The sequence below is a fragment of the Engystomops pustulosus genome, chromosome 1 (genome assembly GCF_040894005.1).
Source record: "Engystomops pustulosus chromosome 1, aEngPut4.maternal, whole genome shotgun sequence".
In the NCBI taxonomy this organism is placed as follows: domain Eukaryota; kingdom Metazoa; phylum Chordata; class Amphibia; order Anura; family Leptodactylidae; genus Engystomops; species Engystomops pustulosus.
Window position 1 is genome coordinate 305,906,565 of NC_092411.1, and position 17,307 is coordinate 305,923,871.

The following is a 17,307-nucleotide window of genomic DNA, read 5'->3' on the forward strand; positions in this document are numbered from 1 at the left end:
TACAGCCAGCGAAATCGTATATTCTTAGATCGGAGCTCATCTGTGAAGGGTTTAATGATCTTCCTTTTGGCTAAAGTAGAAGGGGATATGTCTTTTTATATCTGTAGCTTAGAACTTTCGTAGTTCACCTCTCTAGCTTCTCTCGCCCCCATCAGAACCGCAGCTATATCTGTATAGGAGAGAGGCCTGCAAATTACATCACGGGGGAATTTTTTGGGGTTTCGGGCGCAGCGCCCTGTGGATCCTTTAAATTTTTATCTTGTCCTAGCAGGCTTGTAAAGACCTCTGCCACCATCTTGGGTAGGGCCTCGTATGCAACCAATATTCTTTCGGTGTTTTCTTGATATTCCAGCCACATGTGCCGTGTTGATCTGGTCTGTATGCCGACCTCTGCTGAATTCAAGAAGTTCCTCTTGAGTCTCCTCAATTTTCTCTATTCTCCCTCCAATTTGGCGTATGTCGTCTTTAATATCCAATAGTTCCGTTGTCACTGGGGTAAGTGCCTGGAACAGTGTATGTTTGATGAAATTCCGTGAGACCGGAGCTATCTCCTCTTCCCCGCTCACCTCTTCTCCTCCAGTTGTGCTCCCAGCCTCCGAGTCCTCCTCCGCTCCCTCGAGTTCCATGCAGCCTGCCGCCATCTTGGTTTTGGCGCCCGGAACTCCTAGCTCCATAGAGAACTCCTAACTATGTAGAGAATTCCATTAATGCAGGAATGTCTGTCACTGAGGTGCTACCGGGACTATATGATGGGGGTCATGCAGGATTGGTGAATACTGTGATGTCATAAACGTGTAAGATGAACATGATGAATACTAGAATAAATATGCATCTGCAAAGACAAAGGGACACATGGTGTATATACATGGAGATGAGGGATGGTCAATGGTCTCATAAAGTGATGGGACAAGAGGAATGTGCATGGATGATAAAATGGCTGAAAAATTACATGAATGAGATTCTACAGATGACCACAAATAGTGAATGTTTCTCTATAACTCCCAGTTTTATATTCCTTGAGCCTAAATACTTCAGATTAACTAAGAGGATGGAAAGATTGATGTATACTCTGTAGGAAGCCTCACTTCATGTAATTCCTCTTCTTCTCCCAGGTTCCTGATATATAGGACACTGGTTCCATTCATCATAGATACAACAAGGATGGAGGAGGACAGAGAGCACATGGCTGCAGAGATCTTACACCTCACCCTGGAGATAATGGACCTGATAACTGCAGAGGTGAGAGTCTTACATAATGGGGGTCATTTACTAAGGGCCCGATTCGCGTTTTTCTGACATGTTACCTGAATATTTCCGATTTGCGCCGTTTTCCCCTGTATTGCCCCGGGATTTTGGCGCACGCGATCGGATTGTGGCGCATCGGTGCCGGCATGCACGCAACGGAAATCGGGGGGTGTGGCCGAACGAAAACCCGACGTATTGGGAAAAACCGCCGCATTTAAGAACCGAAAATGTCTCGCTTGGGACGCGCTTACCTTCACTTGGTCCGGGTCAGTGAATTTCAGGGCATCCGGATGCTTTTCAGCGCAGCAGCACCACCTGGTGGACGGCGGAGGAACTACCTTAGTGAATCCCGGCCGGACCCGAATCCACCGCAGAGAACGCGCCGCTGGATCGCGAATGGGCCGGGTAAGTAAATCTGCCCCAATATCTCTCTTATCTCTATTCATACAACTGGGAAATGGCTGAAAGATGATGGAGACTTAGAATCTATGTAGTGATCAGTGTCTCCTCGTACACAGGATATCACAGTGATGATGACGTCACCTGATGAGTGTGTGACACCCCGTGTACCGAGAGGATGGAGCAGAAGCCGAGGCCCCATCACTGAGCCAGGAGGAGGATGGAGCAGGAACCGAGGCCCCATCACTGAGCCAGGAGGTGGATGGAGCAGAAGCCCAGGCCCCATCACTGAGCCAGGAGGAGGATGGAGCAGAAGCCCAGGCCCCATTACTGAGCCAGGAGGAGGATGGAGCAGAAGCCCAGGCCCCATCACTGAGCCAGGAGGAGGATGGAGCAGAAGCCCAGGCCCCATCACTGAGCCAGGAGGAGGATGGAGCAGAAGCCCAGGCCCCATCACTGAGCCAGGAGGAGGATGGAGCAGAAGCCCAGGCCCCATCACTGAGCCAGGAGGAGGATGGAGCAGAAGCCCAGGCCCCATCACTGAGCCAGGAGGAGGATGGAGCAGAAGCCCAGGCCCCATCACTGAGCCAGAAGGAGGAGGGAGCAGAAGCCCAGGCCCCATCACTGAGCCAGGAGGAGGATGGAGCAGAAGCCCAGGCCCCATCACTGAGCCAGGAGGAGGATGGAGCAGAAGCCAAGGCTTCATCAGAGTGTCTTCCCCTCCCTCCATGATACATGAGCAGAAGATCCTAGAACTTGGCAAAAAGATCTCGGAACTTCTGACTGGAGAGGTGATACTGCTGGGAATGCTGGGAAATTATCCAGTTACAGCACTGGGGGGGTCTGGGTGATGACTGTGTCATTGTGTGTCTCAGGTTCCTATAAGGTGTCAGGACATCGCTGTGTATTTCTCCATGGAGGAGCGGGAGTATATAGAGGGACACAAGGAACTGTACCAGGACATCATGATGGAGGACCATCAACCAAGGATGGAGGAGGACAGAGACCACATGGCTGCAGAGATCTTACACCTCACCCTGGAGATAATGGACCTGGTAACTGCAGAGGTGAGAGTCTTACATAATATCTCTCTTATCTCTGTTCATACAACTGGGAAATGGCTGGAAAGATGATGGAGACTTAGAATCTATGTAGTGATCAGTGTCTTCCCGTACACAGGATGACACAGTAATGATGACGCCACCTGATGAGTGTATGACACCCCGTGTGCCGAGAGGATGGAGCAGAAGCCGAGGCCCCATCACTGAGCCAGGAGGAGGATGGAGCAGAAGCCAAGACCTCATCACAGAGCCAGGAGGAGGATGGAGCAGAAGCCGAGGCCCCATTACTGAACCAGGAAGAGGATGGAGCAGGAACCGAGGCCCTATCAGAGTGTCTTCTCCTCCCCTTGTGATACATGAGAAGAAGATCCTAGAACTTGTCTACAAGATCTCAGAGCTTCTGACTGGAGAGGTGATACTGCTGGAAATTCTGGGAGTTATCCAAATACAGCACTGGAGGGGTGTGGGTGATGACTGTGTCATTGTGTGTCTCAGGTTCCTATAAGGCGTCAGGACATTGCTGTGTATTTCTCCATGGAGGAGCGGGAGTATATAGAGGGACACAAGGATTTGTACAAGGACATCATGATGGAGGACCAGTCACTCATATCACATGGTAAGAGGGAGAAGTATTGATAATACAGGACAATACTGGTTCATAAGGTGGCTATACTGGACCTGGAGGAGGCTGTGGATGTTGTGTATCTAGACTGGACCTGGAGGAGGCTGTGGATGTTGTGTATCTAGACTGGACCTGGAGGAGGCTGTGGATGTTGTGTATCTAGACTGGACCTGGAGGAGGCTGTGGATGTTGTGTATCTAGACTGGACCTGGAGGAGGCTGTGGATGTTGTGTATCTAGACTGGACCTGGTGGAGGCTCTGGATGTTGTGTATCTAGACTGGATTTGGAGGAGATTGTGGATGTTGTGTATCTAGACTGGACCTCGAGGAGACTGTAGATGTTGTGTATCTAGACTGGATCTGGAGGAGGCTGTGGATGTTGTGTATCTAGACTGGACCTGGAGGAGGCTGTGGAAGTTGTGTGTCAGGGTTCGGGGTCAGTGAACCCTCTGGACCACCATGGACGATGACACTAGCCGACACCTGGGACCGGAAGCTGCACCCGGTCTTCACCAGAACCCACCGCAAAGCAGGTTGGTCTGCGGCGTGGTGCCACCGGGTCGTTCCACAGGTGCGACTAGCGCCTGGTGGCAGCCAAGGTTGAGGTACAGGATTGTTAGGCAATCTTGTTGCAGGAAGATGAGGCTCAGAGTCAGGTCCGAGGTCACAATGGGAGATCAGAGCTGGAACACAGGGGAATAGCAAGGAAAGCTTTTTCTGAGGCATTTGAGTGCAAAGATCTGGTGGGGGTTGATTGGAGCAGCCGGCTTAAATAGAAAACCCGGAAGTGGCCAGCGCCAATCAGTGGTGTGCTGGCCCTTTAAATCTTCGAGTGCCAGCATGCGCCGGCCAGCCGGGACGGGAGCAGGAGCGCAGATGTCCGGGGGACGGGGCGCTGCCACGGAGAGGGGCACCGGTGTGCCTGCAGTCCGATACGTGGATCGCAGGGGCATCCTTTGGAGGAGACTACAGTCCAGAATATTCTCTTCAGGCTCCCAGGATCTCTCCTCAGGCCCAAAACTCCTTCCAGTTAACAAGAAAGAACCGCTTACCTCTCACGTACTTCATGTCCAGTACCTCCTTTACTTCGTAGATATCCGTGGAATCAGCCTCTGGAGCAGGAGAAGGAGACTGTTGAGAGAAGCGGAGATGACAGGAGGGAGACATGGAAGGAGTTTGGGGAGAACATCGTAGGAGAAAGGCGGAGCTTGTACACCAATGGATTGATGCCTCTAATCACCTCAATGGGACCTAGGAAGCGTGGACCAAGCTTGTAGCTAGATATCTTCAGCCTGACTTTTCTGGAAGATAACCACACCTTGTCACCCGGAGAGAAGACAGGAGGAGGCCTACGGTTATCTTCCTGTGCCTTGGTGTGATCAGTGGCCTGGAGGAGAGTCTGTCGAGTGGTCCCTCTACCACAGGGACATCCGAGGAAACGGACAGATGAAGAGGAGGGCGAGGAATTTGTCCGTAAACCACAAAGAAGGGAGCCGTCCCAGCAGAACCAGAGTCCAGTGAGTTATAGGAGAACTCAGCCCATGGTAGAAGATAAGATCAGTCATCTTGACGGGCAGTGACGAAGCGGCGGAGGTAACAGCTTTTTCTACTTGACCTTTTGACTGTGGGTGTTAAGCAGAAAAAAATTCCAGATTTACTTGCAGCTGGTGACACGAGGAACGCCAGAACTTGGACACAAACTGGACCCCTCAGTCAGACACAATGGGGTACATTTACTCATCCGTCCCTGGCGCGTTCCCCGATGTGCATTGTCTGACCGGAATGCACTGTGTCGCGATTCACTTAGATCATGCACACGATTTTCTGCATGTGTCGCTTCACCGCTCAGGGGTATGTAAGTGCATTGGATGCAACACAATTTGATACTTAAATCCCGCGCTGAGTCCGAATCAGTCGGATCGTCCCACGGCCTGCCCACCGATATCTGACGCATGAAAGCCGGCACCTCTGCGGCAGAATCCAATCGCGTGCGACACAATCCCCCTTCTAAATACCTGTAACAGCAATGTGATATGCGGACCCTTAGTTAATAAGCCCCAATGTGTTGAGGAAGTCCAGGCAGCTGGAAGATATGCTGGAAGAACAAACTGGCAAGACTTGGAGCAGACGGAAGACCTGTAAGGGAAACAAAATGGGTCATCTTGGAAAACCGGTCAGTCACCATCCAGATAATGGTCCATAGCCACGTGAGACCACGGGCGACTGGGTATCGGCAACAGAAAAAACAGTCCAGCTGGTTTGAGGCGAGAAGGCTTATTACTTGTACAGGAAGTGCAGGAAATCCCAGACATCTTCGACCAGGTCAGGCCACCAGTGGTAGCGGGAGATCAGGGCTACAGAGCATTGCACCCCATAGTTTCCAGCCAGACGCAAAGACAGTCGTCCTGATGGGCAGAGACAAAATGACGAAGGTGACAGCCCAGCCTTTGGTTGACTCTATTTACTTGCCTGTTAGTCTGAGGATGATATGGGGAAGAAAAGTCCAGCTTGACCTGCAGATGATTGCAGAAGGAATGCCAGAATCTGGAAACAAACTGGACCCCACAGTCCGAGACAATATGCAGAGGGAGACCATGTAACTGGAAGATATGGAGGAAGAACAGACTGGCCAGACGAGGAGCTGACAGCAGACCTGGCAATGGAACAAAATTAGACATCTTCGAGAACCTATCAGTTACCACCCAGATGACGGAATTTCCAGAGAAAGATGGCAGATCCATAATAAAGTCCATCGCCTTGTGAGTCCACAGGCAGCTGGCCAACGGCAACAGGAGACCAACAGGTTTTAGATGAGATGGTTTGTTACGAGCACAGGAGATGCTCACATCATAAACTTCTCACATTTTGACCAGGTCTGGCCAGCAAAAGTAACAAGAAATGAAGGCTACTGAACGCAGCACCCAAGATGCCCAGCCACTCAAGAGCAATGTCCCCAAGTCAATATCTTTTTCCAAATCGGACATATTGGTCGGACATATGTCTTGCCAGGATGGAGCTGCTGCAGAATCAGTCTTTCAGGAGAGATAACATTCCGCGGAGCTGGTTCTTCCCCGACAACATCGGAGGCACAAGAGAGAGCATCGGCATTGGGATTCTTATAAGCAGGGCGGAAGTGGATCAGGAAATTGAAGCGAAAAAAGAAAAGGGACCAGCGAGCTTGTCGTGGGTTGAGGCGCTGCGCAGTTTGGAGGTACAGAAGATTTTTGTGGTCCATATATACACAGACCAGATGACGAGGTCCCTCCAAAAGATAGCGCCATTCTTCCAAGGCAAGTTTAATAGCCAGAAGTTTGATCTCCAATGGAGCAATTCCTCTCGACAGCGGAGAAGGTTTTAGAGAAAAACCCACAAGTGAGTGTTCGGCCTTTGGGCCCATTCTGGTTGAGAACAGCTCCAGCACCTACAGAGGAAGCATCTACCTCAAGTTGGAATGGTTTCTCAGTGTCAGACTGTGTAAGGGCAGGGGGAGAAGCAAAGGCAGATTTAAGCTTGGAAGATGCTTCTTCAAACGCCGGAGGCGTATAGGATCAGCGTTCTTTTTTGTCAAAGCCACAATGGGAGACACAAGAGAGGAAAAATGCGGTATAAACTGCTGGTAGTAATTGGCGAAACCCAGGAATCTCTGTATGGCACGAATTCCTACTGGGTGAGGCCACTGAAGTACCGCAGATTACTTGGTTGGATCCATCTTCAGGCTCTCACCGGAGATTATGTATCTAAAAAATGGAAGACTCTTCTGATGGAACCGGCACTTCTCCAGTTTGGCATAGATTGGCCCTTAGGCGCCTAAGAACTTATCTTACGTGGACTTGATGAGACTCCAGGTCAGAAGAAAACACCAGGATATCATCTAGGTAGACAAATTCCTGAAACACTGCAGGCACATTGCAGAGTCCAAAGGGGATGACCAGGTATTTGAAGTGCCCGTCTCGAGTATTGAAAGCCTTCACTGATACGGATGAGGTTATATGCCCCACGCAGATCCAGCTTGGTGAAAAACCATGGCACCACGTAAACGATCAAAAAGTTCTGTGATCAGGGTGTAGCGGATAGCGGTTTTTGACCATAATTTTATTGAGGCCATGGTAGTCGACATACGGACGGAGGGAGCCATCCCTTCCTGCCACGAAGAAGAATCCAGCACCAGCTGGAGAAGAGGATTTGCGGATGAACCCCTTTTGCAGATTCTCCTTGATATAGGCCGAAATAGCCGCAGTCTCGGGCACGGAGAGTGGGTATACCTAACCATGTGGAGGAGATGTGCCCAGTAGCAGCTCTATAAAACAGTCGTAGGGACGGTGCCGAGACGGAGTCTTGGCTTGTTTCTCTGAGAAGACGTCAGCAAGGCCGAGACTGGAACAGGATCACTGGTTCTAAATCTGAGCAGAACTAGAAGATGCAGATGTGGAGAAGCTTTACTCTCGCCTAGGGATGCTCCTCCTAGGAACCCTAGATGCTGAGGACACACTGGACACGACTGGAGGAACTGTTCCAAGCTGGCACAGAAGATGCAGAGATTTCCCTGTCTACATCTGGAGCGGTCTTGGGGTGTTAGCCGGGTTTTACTCACCTGCCCGGGCTTTTCGGTAGCAGACGTAGGAGACAGCAGAGGAGATCTTTGGAAAATGAGCCACACAGGAAAAAATGTCAGACTCACTGCTGTGCTAGTTCAACCCGCTGTTCTTCCTTGCGTTCAGAGAAGCGGATGTCTGTCCGACTGATCACAAAAGCCCCTCTCGACCGTTCAGTTACAAATTGTGCAGGCATTAGTTCAATATGCAAGAAGCCCTGAGTAATAAAGCCCCTGCACAACTTTGCATCCCCATCATATTTGGAAGGCATAGACAGCCTCAGCCTAGGTTCTGTGGAAGGTAGACAAACCGGGCTAGCAGGTGGAACCACAGGAGCTTGACGTGGATACTGGGAGGACAGTAGCCGCTGTAGAATGGAGGTGGCTTTTCCTAGCTGCTGAATTTGTATCGCAATAAGCTGGGAATGACGGGCCACGATGGCGGGAAGATCAGCCAGTTCTAGTAGAGAAACCCTGGCGGGATCCATGGCTGAATCTTACTGTCAAGATGTGAGGTAGTGGATCCACTGTACCACCGCGAGCGATGGTGTAAGCCGACACCTGGGAGCGGAGTCTAAGTGGTATCTGGTTTTCACCAGAGCCCACAGTCAAGCGGGATGGACTTGCTGCGGAAGGGTACCACCAGGTCGCTCCACAGGCGAGGTACAAAGTCATGAGGCAGAATCGTGGTTCGGGACAGGCATGAAGTCGAGACAGGCAGCATGAGTTTAACGTCAAGAACAAAGAAGGAGGTCAAGGCAGGCAGTACAGTCGGGAACGGAACCGGGGTCACAACTTGAAATCTGCAGACAGGCACAAAGCAACAAAACAAGCTTTCTTTGAGGCATGAAGCACAAAGATCCGGTGGGGAATACAGGAAGCTGGGGGACGCAGAGGAGCTGGGGACTGGAGCGAAGCACTGGTGTACCTGCGACCCGAGATGTGGGTCACGGGGACACCTGTGACAATACGTCTTGCTGGGAGGAAGCTGCTGAAGATCCACCAGAGCAACTACAACCAGCTGTTCAGGAGAGATAATATGCAGAGGAAACAGCTCTTTTCCAATTACATCAGAGGCATGGGATAGGGCATCTGCCTTGATCCATTTTCGTCCTGCGGCGAAGAATATCAACAGGTTTAAGCGTGAAAAGAAAGCATGGGCTTGCCTGGGATTAAGGCGCTGGGCTGTCTGGAGACACAGGAGGTTCTTATGGTCTGAATATACACAAAAACCGGATGGTGAGCTCCTTCCAGTAAATACTGCCATCCTCCTGTGCAAATTTGATAGCTAACAGTAATTCCTCTTTGCAAGGGAAAAAGTCTTACAGAAGAAACCGCAAGTGAGAGTTGCCCTTTTGGGACCTTTCTGGGTAAGCACCGCCCCAGCACCTACAGTGGATGCGTCAACCTCAAGATGAAAGGGCCTCTTAGTGTCAGGCCTAGAGAGAACTGGAGCCGAGGCAAAGGCGGACTTCAACCTTGAGAAGGTTTCTTCAGTCGCCGAGGGCCAGACACTGGGATTGGCACCCTTTTTAGTGAGCGCCATGATGGGAGAAATCAGAGTGGAAAAATACGGACGATAATAGTTTGCAAAACCCAGGAACTTCTGTATGGCACATAGACGTTCTAGGCATGGTCACTGTAGAACTGCTGAGAGTTTAGCAGAATCCATCTGGAGACTGTCGCAGATTATATAGCTGAGGAAAGAAAGGCTCCGTTGGTGAAACTGACATTTCTCCAGCTTGGCATAGAGACAGTTAGAACTTGCCATACGTGGGACTGATGGGTCTCGAGGTCCGGGGAGAACACCAAGATATCGTCTAGGTAGACCACGACATACGTATACAGCAGATCTCTGAAGATGTCATTAACAAATTCTTGGAAGACAGCTGGAGCATTACACAGTCCAAATGGCATCACAAGTTACTCGAAATGTCTATCACAAGTGTTAAACGTTGTCTTCCACTCATCACTCTTGTGGACCTGGATGAGAATGTAGACCCCCACAAAGATCCAGCTTGGAAATCTCTTTGGAACCGGCAGGAGAGGTACCTAGCAGGAGATCCACGGGACAATCACATGGGAAAAAAACATTGGTAAAGTCCTGGTAACAAGTTGGTAGGCCCTCCAATGGCTTGGGAGTAACAGAAGAAGCCAGCACAGGTAGAGGCGCCACCATGCAGCGGGGCCCACATTTTGGTCCCCAACAAAGGCACGCTCCATGAACCATACATCAATCTAAGTGGCAAGCGTGATGAGACCACTCAGGGTAGATGGCAGATCATGAGCTCTTAACTTGAGACTAGAGTCCTTTCTTAAAGGTCGCTGAAAAAGCTGCATTATTCCAAGAGAGTTCAGAAGCCAGGGTGGGGAACTGCATACTCTCCAACAGGCGAGTCCCCTTGGCGCAAGTTCAGCAGTGCAGTCTCAGCTGAGGAGGCTTGTGCAGGTTCTTCAAACACTGCCCGGAATTCCGCAAGGAAAGCTGTGTGTGTAGCCGTGACTGGATCGCCTCTGTCTCAAAGAGGGGTAACCCAGGCCAGGGCCTTCCCGGAGAGGAGGCTGACAATGATTGTAACCTTAAATCGCTCTGTGACAAAGTGAGATGGTATGAGTTCTAAGTGCAAGGTGCACTGAGTAATAAATCCCCTGCACAACTTGGGGTCCCCATCATACTTGTCAGACATAGACAGTTTTAGCCTAGTTTCAGTGGCAGGAAGACAAGCCGGGGTAGCAGGAGAAGTCGCAGGAGTCTGACGCTGAGTAACAAGCAACTGTTGCAGCATGGTGGTGTCTGGTTCTAGCTGTTCTCCTTGTGAAGCAATCTGTTGGGACTGCTGGATCACAACGATGGTAAGATCAGCCAGTACCTTGGCGGGGTCCATGGCCGGATCTTACTGTCAGGACTCAGAGTCAGTGAAGCCAATGGACCACTGCGGATGATGACACTGGCCGACATCTGGGACCGGAATTTAAGTGGCTCCCAGTCTTCACCAGAGCCCGCCGTAAAGCAGGATGGTCTTGATGCACTATGGTGCCACCAGGTCGTTGCACAGGTGCAACTAGCCCACAGTGACAGCTAAAGTCCAAGCACAGGATCATGGTCGTCGTTAGAAGCAGGCAGATGTTCAAGGACGACGGAAGAGTCAGGGTCAGGTCCAGGGTCACAACGGGAGATCAGAGCTGGAACGCAAGGAACAAAGGGGAATAGAAAGGAAAGCTTTCTCCGAGGCATATGAGCGCAAAGATCCGGCGGGGGTTGATGAGAGGAGCCCAGAAGTGACCAGCGCCAATCAGCGGCGCGCTGGGCCTTTAAATCTTTGAGAGCTGATGCACGTGCGCCCAAGGGAGCAAGAACACGCTCTCTGGCCAGCCGGGACGGGAGCAGAGAGAGATAACATGGAGAGGTAAGTGAGGACTGGGGGACAGGGCGCCGTCACGGAGGGTCACCCGTGACAGTGTTTATCTAAACTGGACATGAAGGAGGCTGTGCATGGAGTGTATCTAAACTGGACCTGGAAGAGACTGTAGATGGTGTGTATGTAGACTCGACCTGGAAGATGTTGTGTATCGGGCTTGGGCCTAGACTTGACCTGGAGGAGGCTGTGGATGTTGTGCATCTAGACTGGACCTGGAGGAGGCTGTGGATGTTGTGCATCTAGACTGGACCTGGAGGAGGCTGTGGATGTTGTGCATCTAGACTGGACCTGGGGGAGGCTGTGGATGTGGCGCATCTAGACTGGACCTGGAAGAGACTGTAGATGGTGTGTATCTAGACTCGACCTGGAAGATGTTGTGTATCTAGCTTGGGCCTAGACTTGACCTGGAGGAGGCTGTGGATGTTGTGCATCTAGACTGGACCTGGAGGAGGCTGTGGATGTTGTGCATCTAGACTGGACCTGGAGGAGGCTGTGGATGTGGCGCATCTAGACTGGACCCAGGGGAGGCTGTGGATGTGGCGCATCTAGACTGGACCCGGGGGAGGCTGTGGATGTGGCGCATCTAGACTGGACCCGGAGGAGGCTGTGGATGTGGCGCATCTAGACTGGACCCGGAGGAGGCTGTGGATGTGGCGCATCTAGACTGGACCCGGGGGAGGCTGTGGATGTGGCGCATCTAGACTGGACCCAGGGGAGGCTGTGGATGTGGCGCATCTAGACTGGACCCGGGGGAGGCTGTGGATGTGGCGCATCTAGACTGGACCTGGGGGAGGCTGTGGATGTGGCGCATCTAGACTGGACCCGGGGGAGGCTGTGGATGTGGCGCATCTAGACTGGACCCGGGGGAGGCTGTGGATGTGGCGCATCTAGACTGGACCCGGAGGAGGCTGTGGATGTGGCGCATCTAGACTGGACCCGGAGGAGGCTGTGGATGTGGCGCATCTAGACTGGACCCGGGGGAGGCTGTGGATGTGGCGCATCTAGACTGGACCCGGGGGAGGCTGTGGATGTGGCGCATCTAGACTGGACCCGGGGCAGGCTGTGGATGTGGCGCATCTAGACTGGACCCGGGGGAGGCTGTGGATGTGGCGCATCTAGACTGGACCCGGGGGAGGCTGTGGATGTGGCGCATCTAGACTGGAACTGGGGGAGGCTGCGGATGTTGTGTGGTTGACTGCAGATATATGGATATATGTCTATAGTATTTCTGGGACTCGTTCTCTTCTTTTCCAGGTAACGGTCAGATCCGAGGCTCCGGCAGACAACTCCTTCCACTGCCCGGTCATAAAGTAGAAGATAATCAGTTATGGATTGGAAGAAAGGGACAGGAGAGAACGTCTCCATGGACTAAGTGTGGGGAACATTGTAGAGGGGGATGTAAACTCTCCAAACACACGAGAACTCACAAAGGAGAGAATCCATTTACATGTTCAGAATGTGGGAAAGGTTTTATCTATAAGTGGGAGCTTGTAATACATGAGAGAACTCACACAGGAGAGAAGCCGTTCACATGCTCAGAATGTGGGAAATGTTTTACTTACAAGTCAGAGCTTGTTAAACATCAGAGAAGCCACACAGGAGAGAAGCCATTCACATGTACAGAATGCGGGAAATGTTTTACCTACAAATCAGATCTTCTTACACATCAGAGAAGCCACACAGGGGAGAAGCCATTTACATGTTCAGAATGTGGGAAATGTTATACCTACAAATCAGACCTTGTTAAACATCAGAGAAGCCACACAGGAGAGAAGCCATTCACATGTGCAGAATGTGGGAAATGTTTTCAAAAGAAAAGTTACCTTTTGACTCATGAGAGAATTCACACAGGGGAGAAGCCATTTACATGTTCAGAATGTGGGAAATGTTTTACTTCAAAATCAGATCTTCTTCGTCATCAAAGGAGTCACTCGGGGGAGAAGCCGTTTTCATGTTCAGAATGTGGGAAATGCTATACTTACAAATCAGATCTTATCGTACATCAGAGAACTCACACAGGGGAGAAGCCATTTTCATGCTCCATGTGTGGAAAATGTTTTCAAAAGAAAAGTAACCTTTCCACTCATGAAAAAATTCACACCGGGGAGATTACATGTTCAGAATGTGGCAAATGTTTCCCCCACAAATCAAAGCTCATCATACATCAGAGAAGTCACACAGGAGAGAAGCCATTTTCATGTTCGGAATGTGGGCAATGTTTTCAAAAGAAAAGTTACCTTTTGACTCATGAAAGAATTCACACGGGGGAGAAGCTGGTTACATGTTCAGAATGTGGGAAATGCTTTCCCCATAAATCAAAGCTCATCATACATCAGAGAAGTCACACAGGAGAGAAGCCATTTTCCTGTTCAGTATGTGGTAAATGTTTTACTTACAAAGCAGAACTTGTTATACATCAGAAAACTCACACAGGGGAGAAACCATTTTCATGCTCAGTATGTGGAAAATGTTTTAGAAAGAAGAGTAACTGTTCGCTTCATGAGAGAATTCACACAGGGGAGAAGCCATATTTGTGTTCAGAATGTGGGAAATGTTTTCTCCACAACTCAAAGCTTGTTTTACATCAGAGAAGTCACACAGGGGAGAAGCCATTTTCATGTACAGAATGTGGGAAATGTTTTACCCATAAATCTAAGCTTGTTGAACATCAGAGAACTCACACAGGGGAGAAGCCTTATTCATGCACAGAATGTGGGAAATGTTTTACTCGGAAATCAGAGCTTGTCATACATCAGAGAAGCCACACAGGAGAGAAGCCATTTGCATGTTCAGAATGTGGGAAATGCTTTACCCACAAGTTACTTCTTGTTAAACATCAGAAAACTCATATAGGAGATAAGCCATTTACATGTTCAGAATGTGGGAAGTGTTTTCTAAGGAAAAGTGAACTTTCCATTCATGAGAGAATTCACACAGGAGTGAAGCCGTATTCATGTCCAGAATGTGGGAAATGTTTTACCCAGAAATCAAAGCTTGTTTCACATAAGAGAACTCACACTGGGGAGAAGCCGTTTTCGTGTTCCGAATGTTGCAAATGTTTTACCACCAAATCAGAGCTTGTTACACATCAAAGAAGTCACTCAGTGGAGAAGAGAAGTCACACAGGGGAGAAGCCATATTCATGCTCCATATGTGGGAAATATTTTCAAAGAAAAACTAACCTTTCGATTCATGTGAGAATTCACACAGGGGAGAATGTTCAGAATTTGGGAAATGTTTTAACCACAAATCCGATCTTAGACATTTGAGAATTCACACAGAAACGAAGCCATTTTCATGTTTGTTGAAAATCATTCAGGATTAAGGACTTTCTTATGAGAGAGACAGTAGAGAAGATGTTATTATGTTGGGAGTGCTGGGAACGCTTCATGCTTGTAAGTCTTCTCGAGAGACGCTGGAACGCTCACACACAGGAAACGCCATTTATGTGGTTAATATTTTAGCTGGAAGGCAGGTACATGAAATCTATATCATAGGAAATACTGTGAGTGTGGACCGCCACTGCAGGACCTGCCGCCTGAGGCCCTCTGATGTCTGGCTGACGTGCCCTGGCTACAGCAGGGAGATATATGTTATGGTGACTGTAACCGTAATGGTCGGTATTGAAGAACAACGCAAGCGATTTCTCACGTAATTTGTTGTCTGTAACTTATCCGTTGGTTTATGTAAGATACGCAGCGTTTGGGGGTGGCCGGATGCTGGCGTGAGCAGGCACTCAGGCAGGAAGCTCTGATATCCTGCAGCCAAATCCGCTCTGAATCAGCGGCCTAAACTTATCTACTGATGGGTAACAAAAAGGCCTCCAGGAACTCTGGGAGCCAGAAGAGACCTCCCCAGCCAGTGCCCACTGCAGAGATTTTCAAGGGTTCAGAAGTACCAGTGGTGCTGGAGATGATTGTTGTGGCTCCTACACAGCAGCCACCTGAGGCACCCCTCTCACTCACAACAGCGCGGCTCTCCTCACAGCACTGCCCCAGCCTAACGGAGGAAACTGCCCCAGCCCCCAGTGACATCAGGTGAACGGCACACTGATATATCCCTGGAGGCTCAACATCTGCCCTCTGCTGCCTGACCCTGCTCCCAGCAGTGATTACCGGTCTACCAGACTCTGCAGTCAAATCAAGGGCATCTAACATCTCTTTGTCCCCTGTCTCTCCATGCCTGGCATTATCCATTAAAGTTCAGGCCACCCTCCCCTCCTAGGGGCCAAGGGGCTCATTTCCAGCCATCTTCTCTACTGCCATCGCCCCTGCTGCAGCTGGACACTGACAGCTCAAGTGGCACGTGGCCTTTGGGGAGAGAACACGGCCAGAGGAGGAGACAAGGATACATCCATACCATTGCTCTTCTATTACTCTACCCACCCAACAAGACCTGTATACAGGACAACATGTGGCACAACACGTGGATGTATTGGAAGATGACCATAATACAGCATGTACAGTGGTGATGTCTCTGCAGAATTTGGAATCTTGGAGCAGTCCTCGACTTTCCGAACTTTGAGGAGACATAGAAGATCTAGATAATAGATCTCAATATTAATAATTCCTTTATTTATATAGAGCTCACAGATTACACAGCGCTGCACAGAGCTTGTCACGTCAGTCTCCGTCCCCAATGGGGATTACAATATAATCAACCTACTTCCGGAACAACGGGGAAAGGAGAAAGCATGAGACTATTCAACACCATCTGGGACTGACCTTTAGATACACAGGGCCCTTCATCCAAAAAACAGTAAACCTCCATGGGACATCATCTGTTACGTCACAGACTTTGGAACTAAGGAGGCAATTATTAAGAGATCTTCTTTACTGAAATCAGTGGTCTTTATGGGTTCTCGCCTTCAGCTGTATGTCCTGCATTACAACAGCTACGGATCTACTACAGGCTTCTATGCTTCCTCCGCTGGAGATTCCTGACTGGCCTAAGCAGCCTGCAACAATTGGTCTACACACTACAAGGGATGAGGTCCACCCCTCCGAGAAGCGGCAGCAGCCCCGGACAAGGACCGGCATACTCCAGTACACCAATAAGTATCCATTGGGACTCGGATGTTCACAGCTATTGCAGTTATGAGCAGTATTAGCCTTCACTTGCCTATTGTGCCGATAAGGTCTACTTTTTTCTCCTGGCTTTATAAACTATAGCTCATCCCTTAGATTGAAGAAATGAGAGACTGCGTGCGTCCTCCCATGTATGGCCTTGGTTTGCATCTACTAGACTGTTTCGTTTTTTAAGTTTCACTATGGTTGTCCGCTGCTTATTTTTCCCACAGGAGAATCCTCCAGAAGCCTTCGCTCTATTTTTGTAGAACCGCTTCGATTTCTATCTTTAATCGCCTTCTGCCGCTATTGCAAAGTGGTTTTTTTTAGACTGTGTGTTTGAATATGTGTTTATGTATATTTATTGTAACCCATGGGGTCCCTAATTTGGTCTATCCCTCTAGAACTGCATAACTATGAATTTCCTGAGATGTATAGGTTCTCGCGGGGAGGCCATGTAGCTGATTTCTATCTGCGTTGCATTGCGTCTCTACAGCCATTACACAACATTTCATTGATAATGGTTTGGACAAAGGTCTTTACTCTGATGTTAAAAGACGCCTCTTACGGAAGTAACGACGCCAAGCTAAAGCAGACCAAGCTCTTCTCCAGGAGACACATTCACAGCTAACAGGGTCTTTTCACTTTGCCAAGCACCGGTGCCCAACACTTTTATGCTTGTGTTGCTATTTTAGTTTCTAGACATTGCCTTCTTTAGATCGCTAGCTCTAAAATCACCCTCCGTGGCTGTTTTCTATTAGTTAGGGTCTATCTTGGGTACACAAGTGTTAAGTGTATGCTCCCAATACACAACAACAATTACTACTAGCCGAATGATAAGTGGCACATCCTCCTAGCCCAGTGGTTAAATCCTTGGCATTGGGCCTTCCAAAAATGGAGAATT

The 17,307-nt window shown here is 49.6% G+C and overlaps 1 protein-coding gene across 11 annotated transcripts in view; it reads left to right on the forward strand.

Annotated features, from left to right (window-relative positions):
• LOC140085132 (uncharacterized) overlaps positions 1-16,704 on the forward strand; it is a 116,814-nt gene extending 100,110 nt beyond the window's left edge. For 7 of the 11 annotated variants that reach the window (XM_072126508.1, XM_072126506.1, XM_072126509.1 and 4 more), the window contains one exon: positions 12,592-16,704. In XM_072126508.1, the coding sequence (XP_071982609.1) occupies positions 12,592-14,606 (2,015 nt within the window). In that variant the 3' untranslated portion in view covers positions 14,607-16,704. Of the gene's footprint in view, positions 1-1,112; positions 1,240-1,763; positions 2,436-2,519; positions 2,712-2,823; positions 3,118-3,200; positions 3,322-12,591 lie in introns of all 11 variants that reach the window. The other 4 variants (XM_072126516.1, XM_072126514.1, XM_072126515.1 and 1 more) reach the window with 2 other exon arrangements.
• Positions 16,705-17,307: the final 603 nt, after the last annotated feature.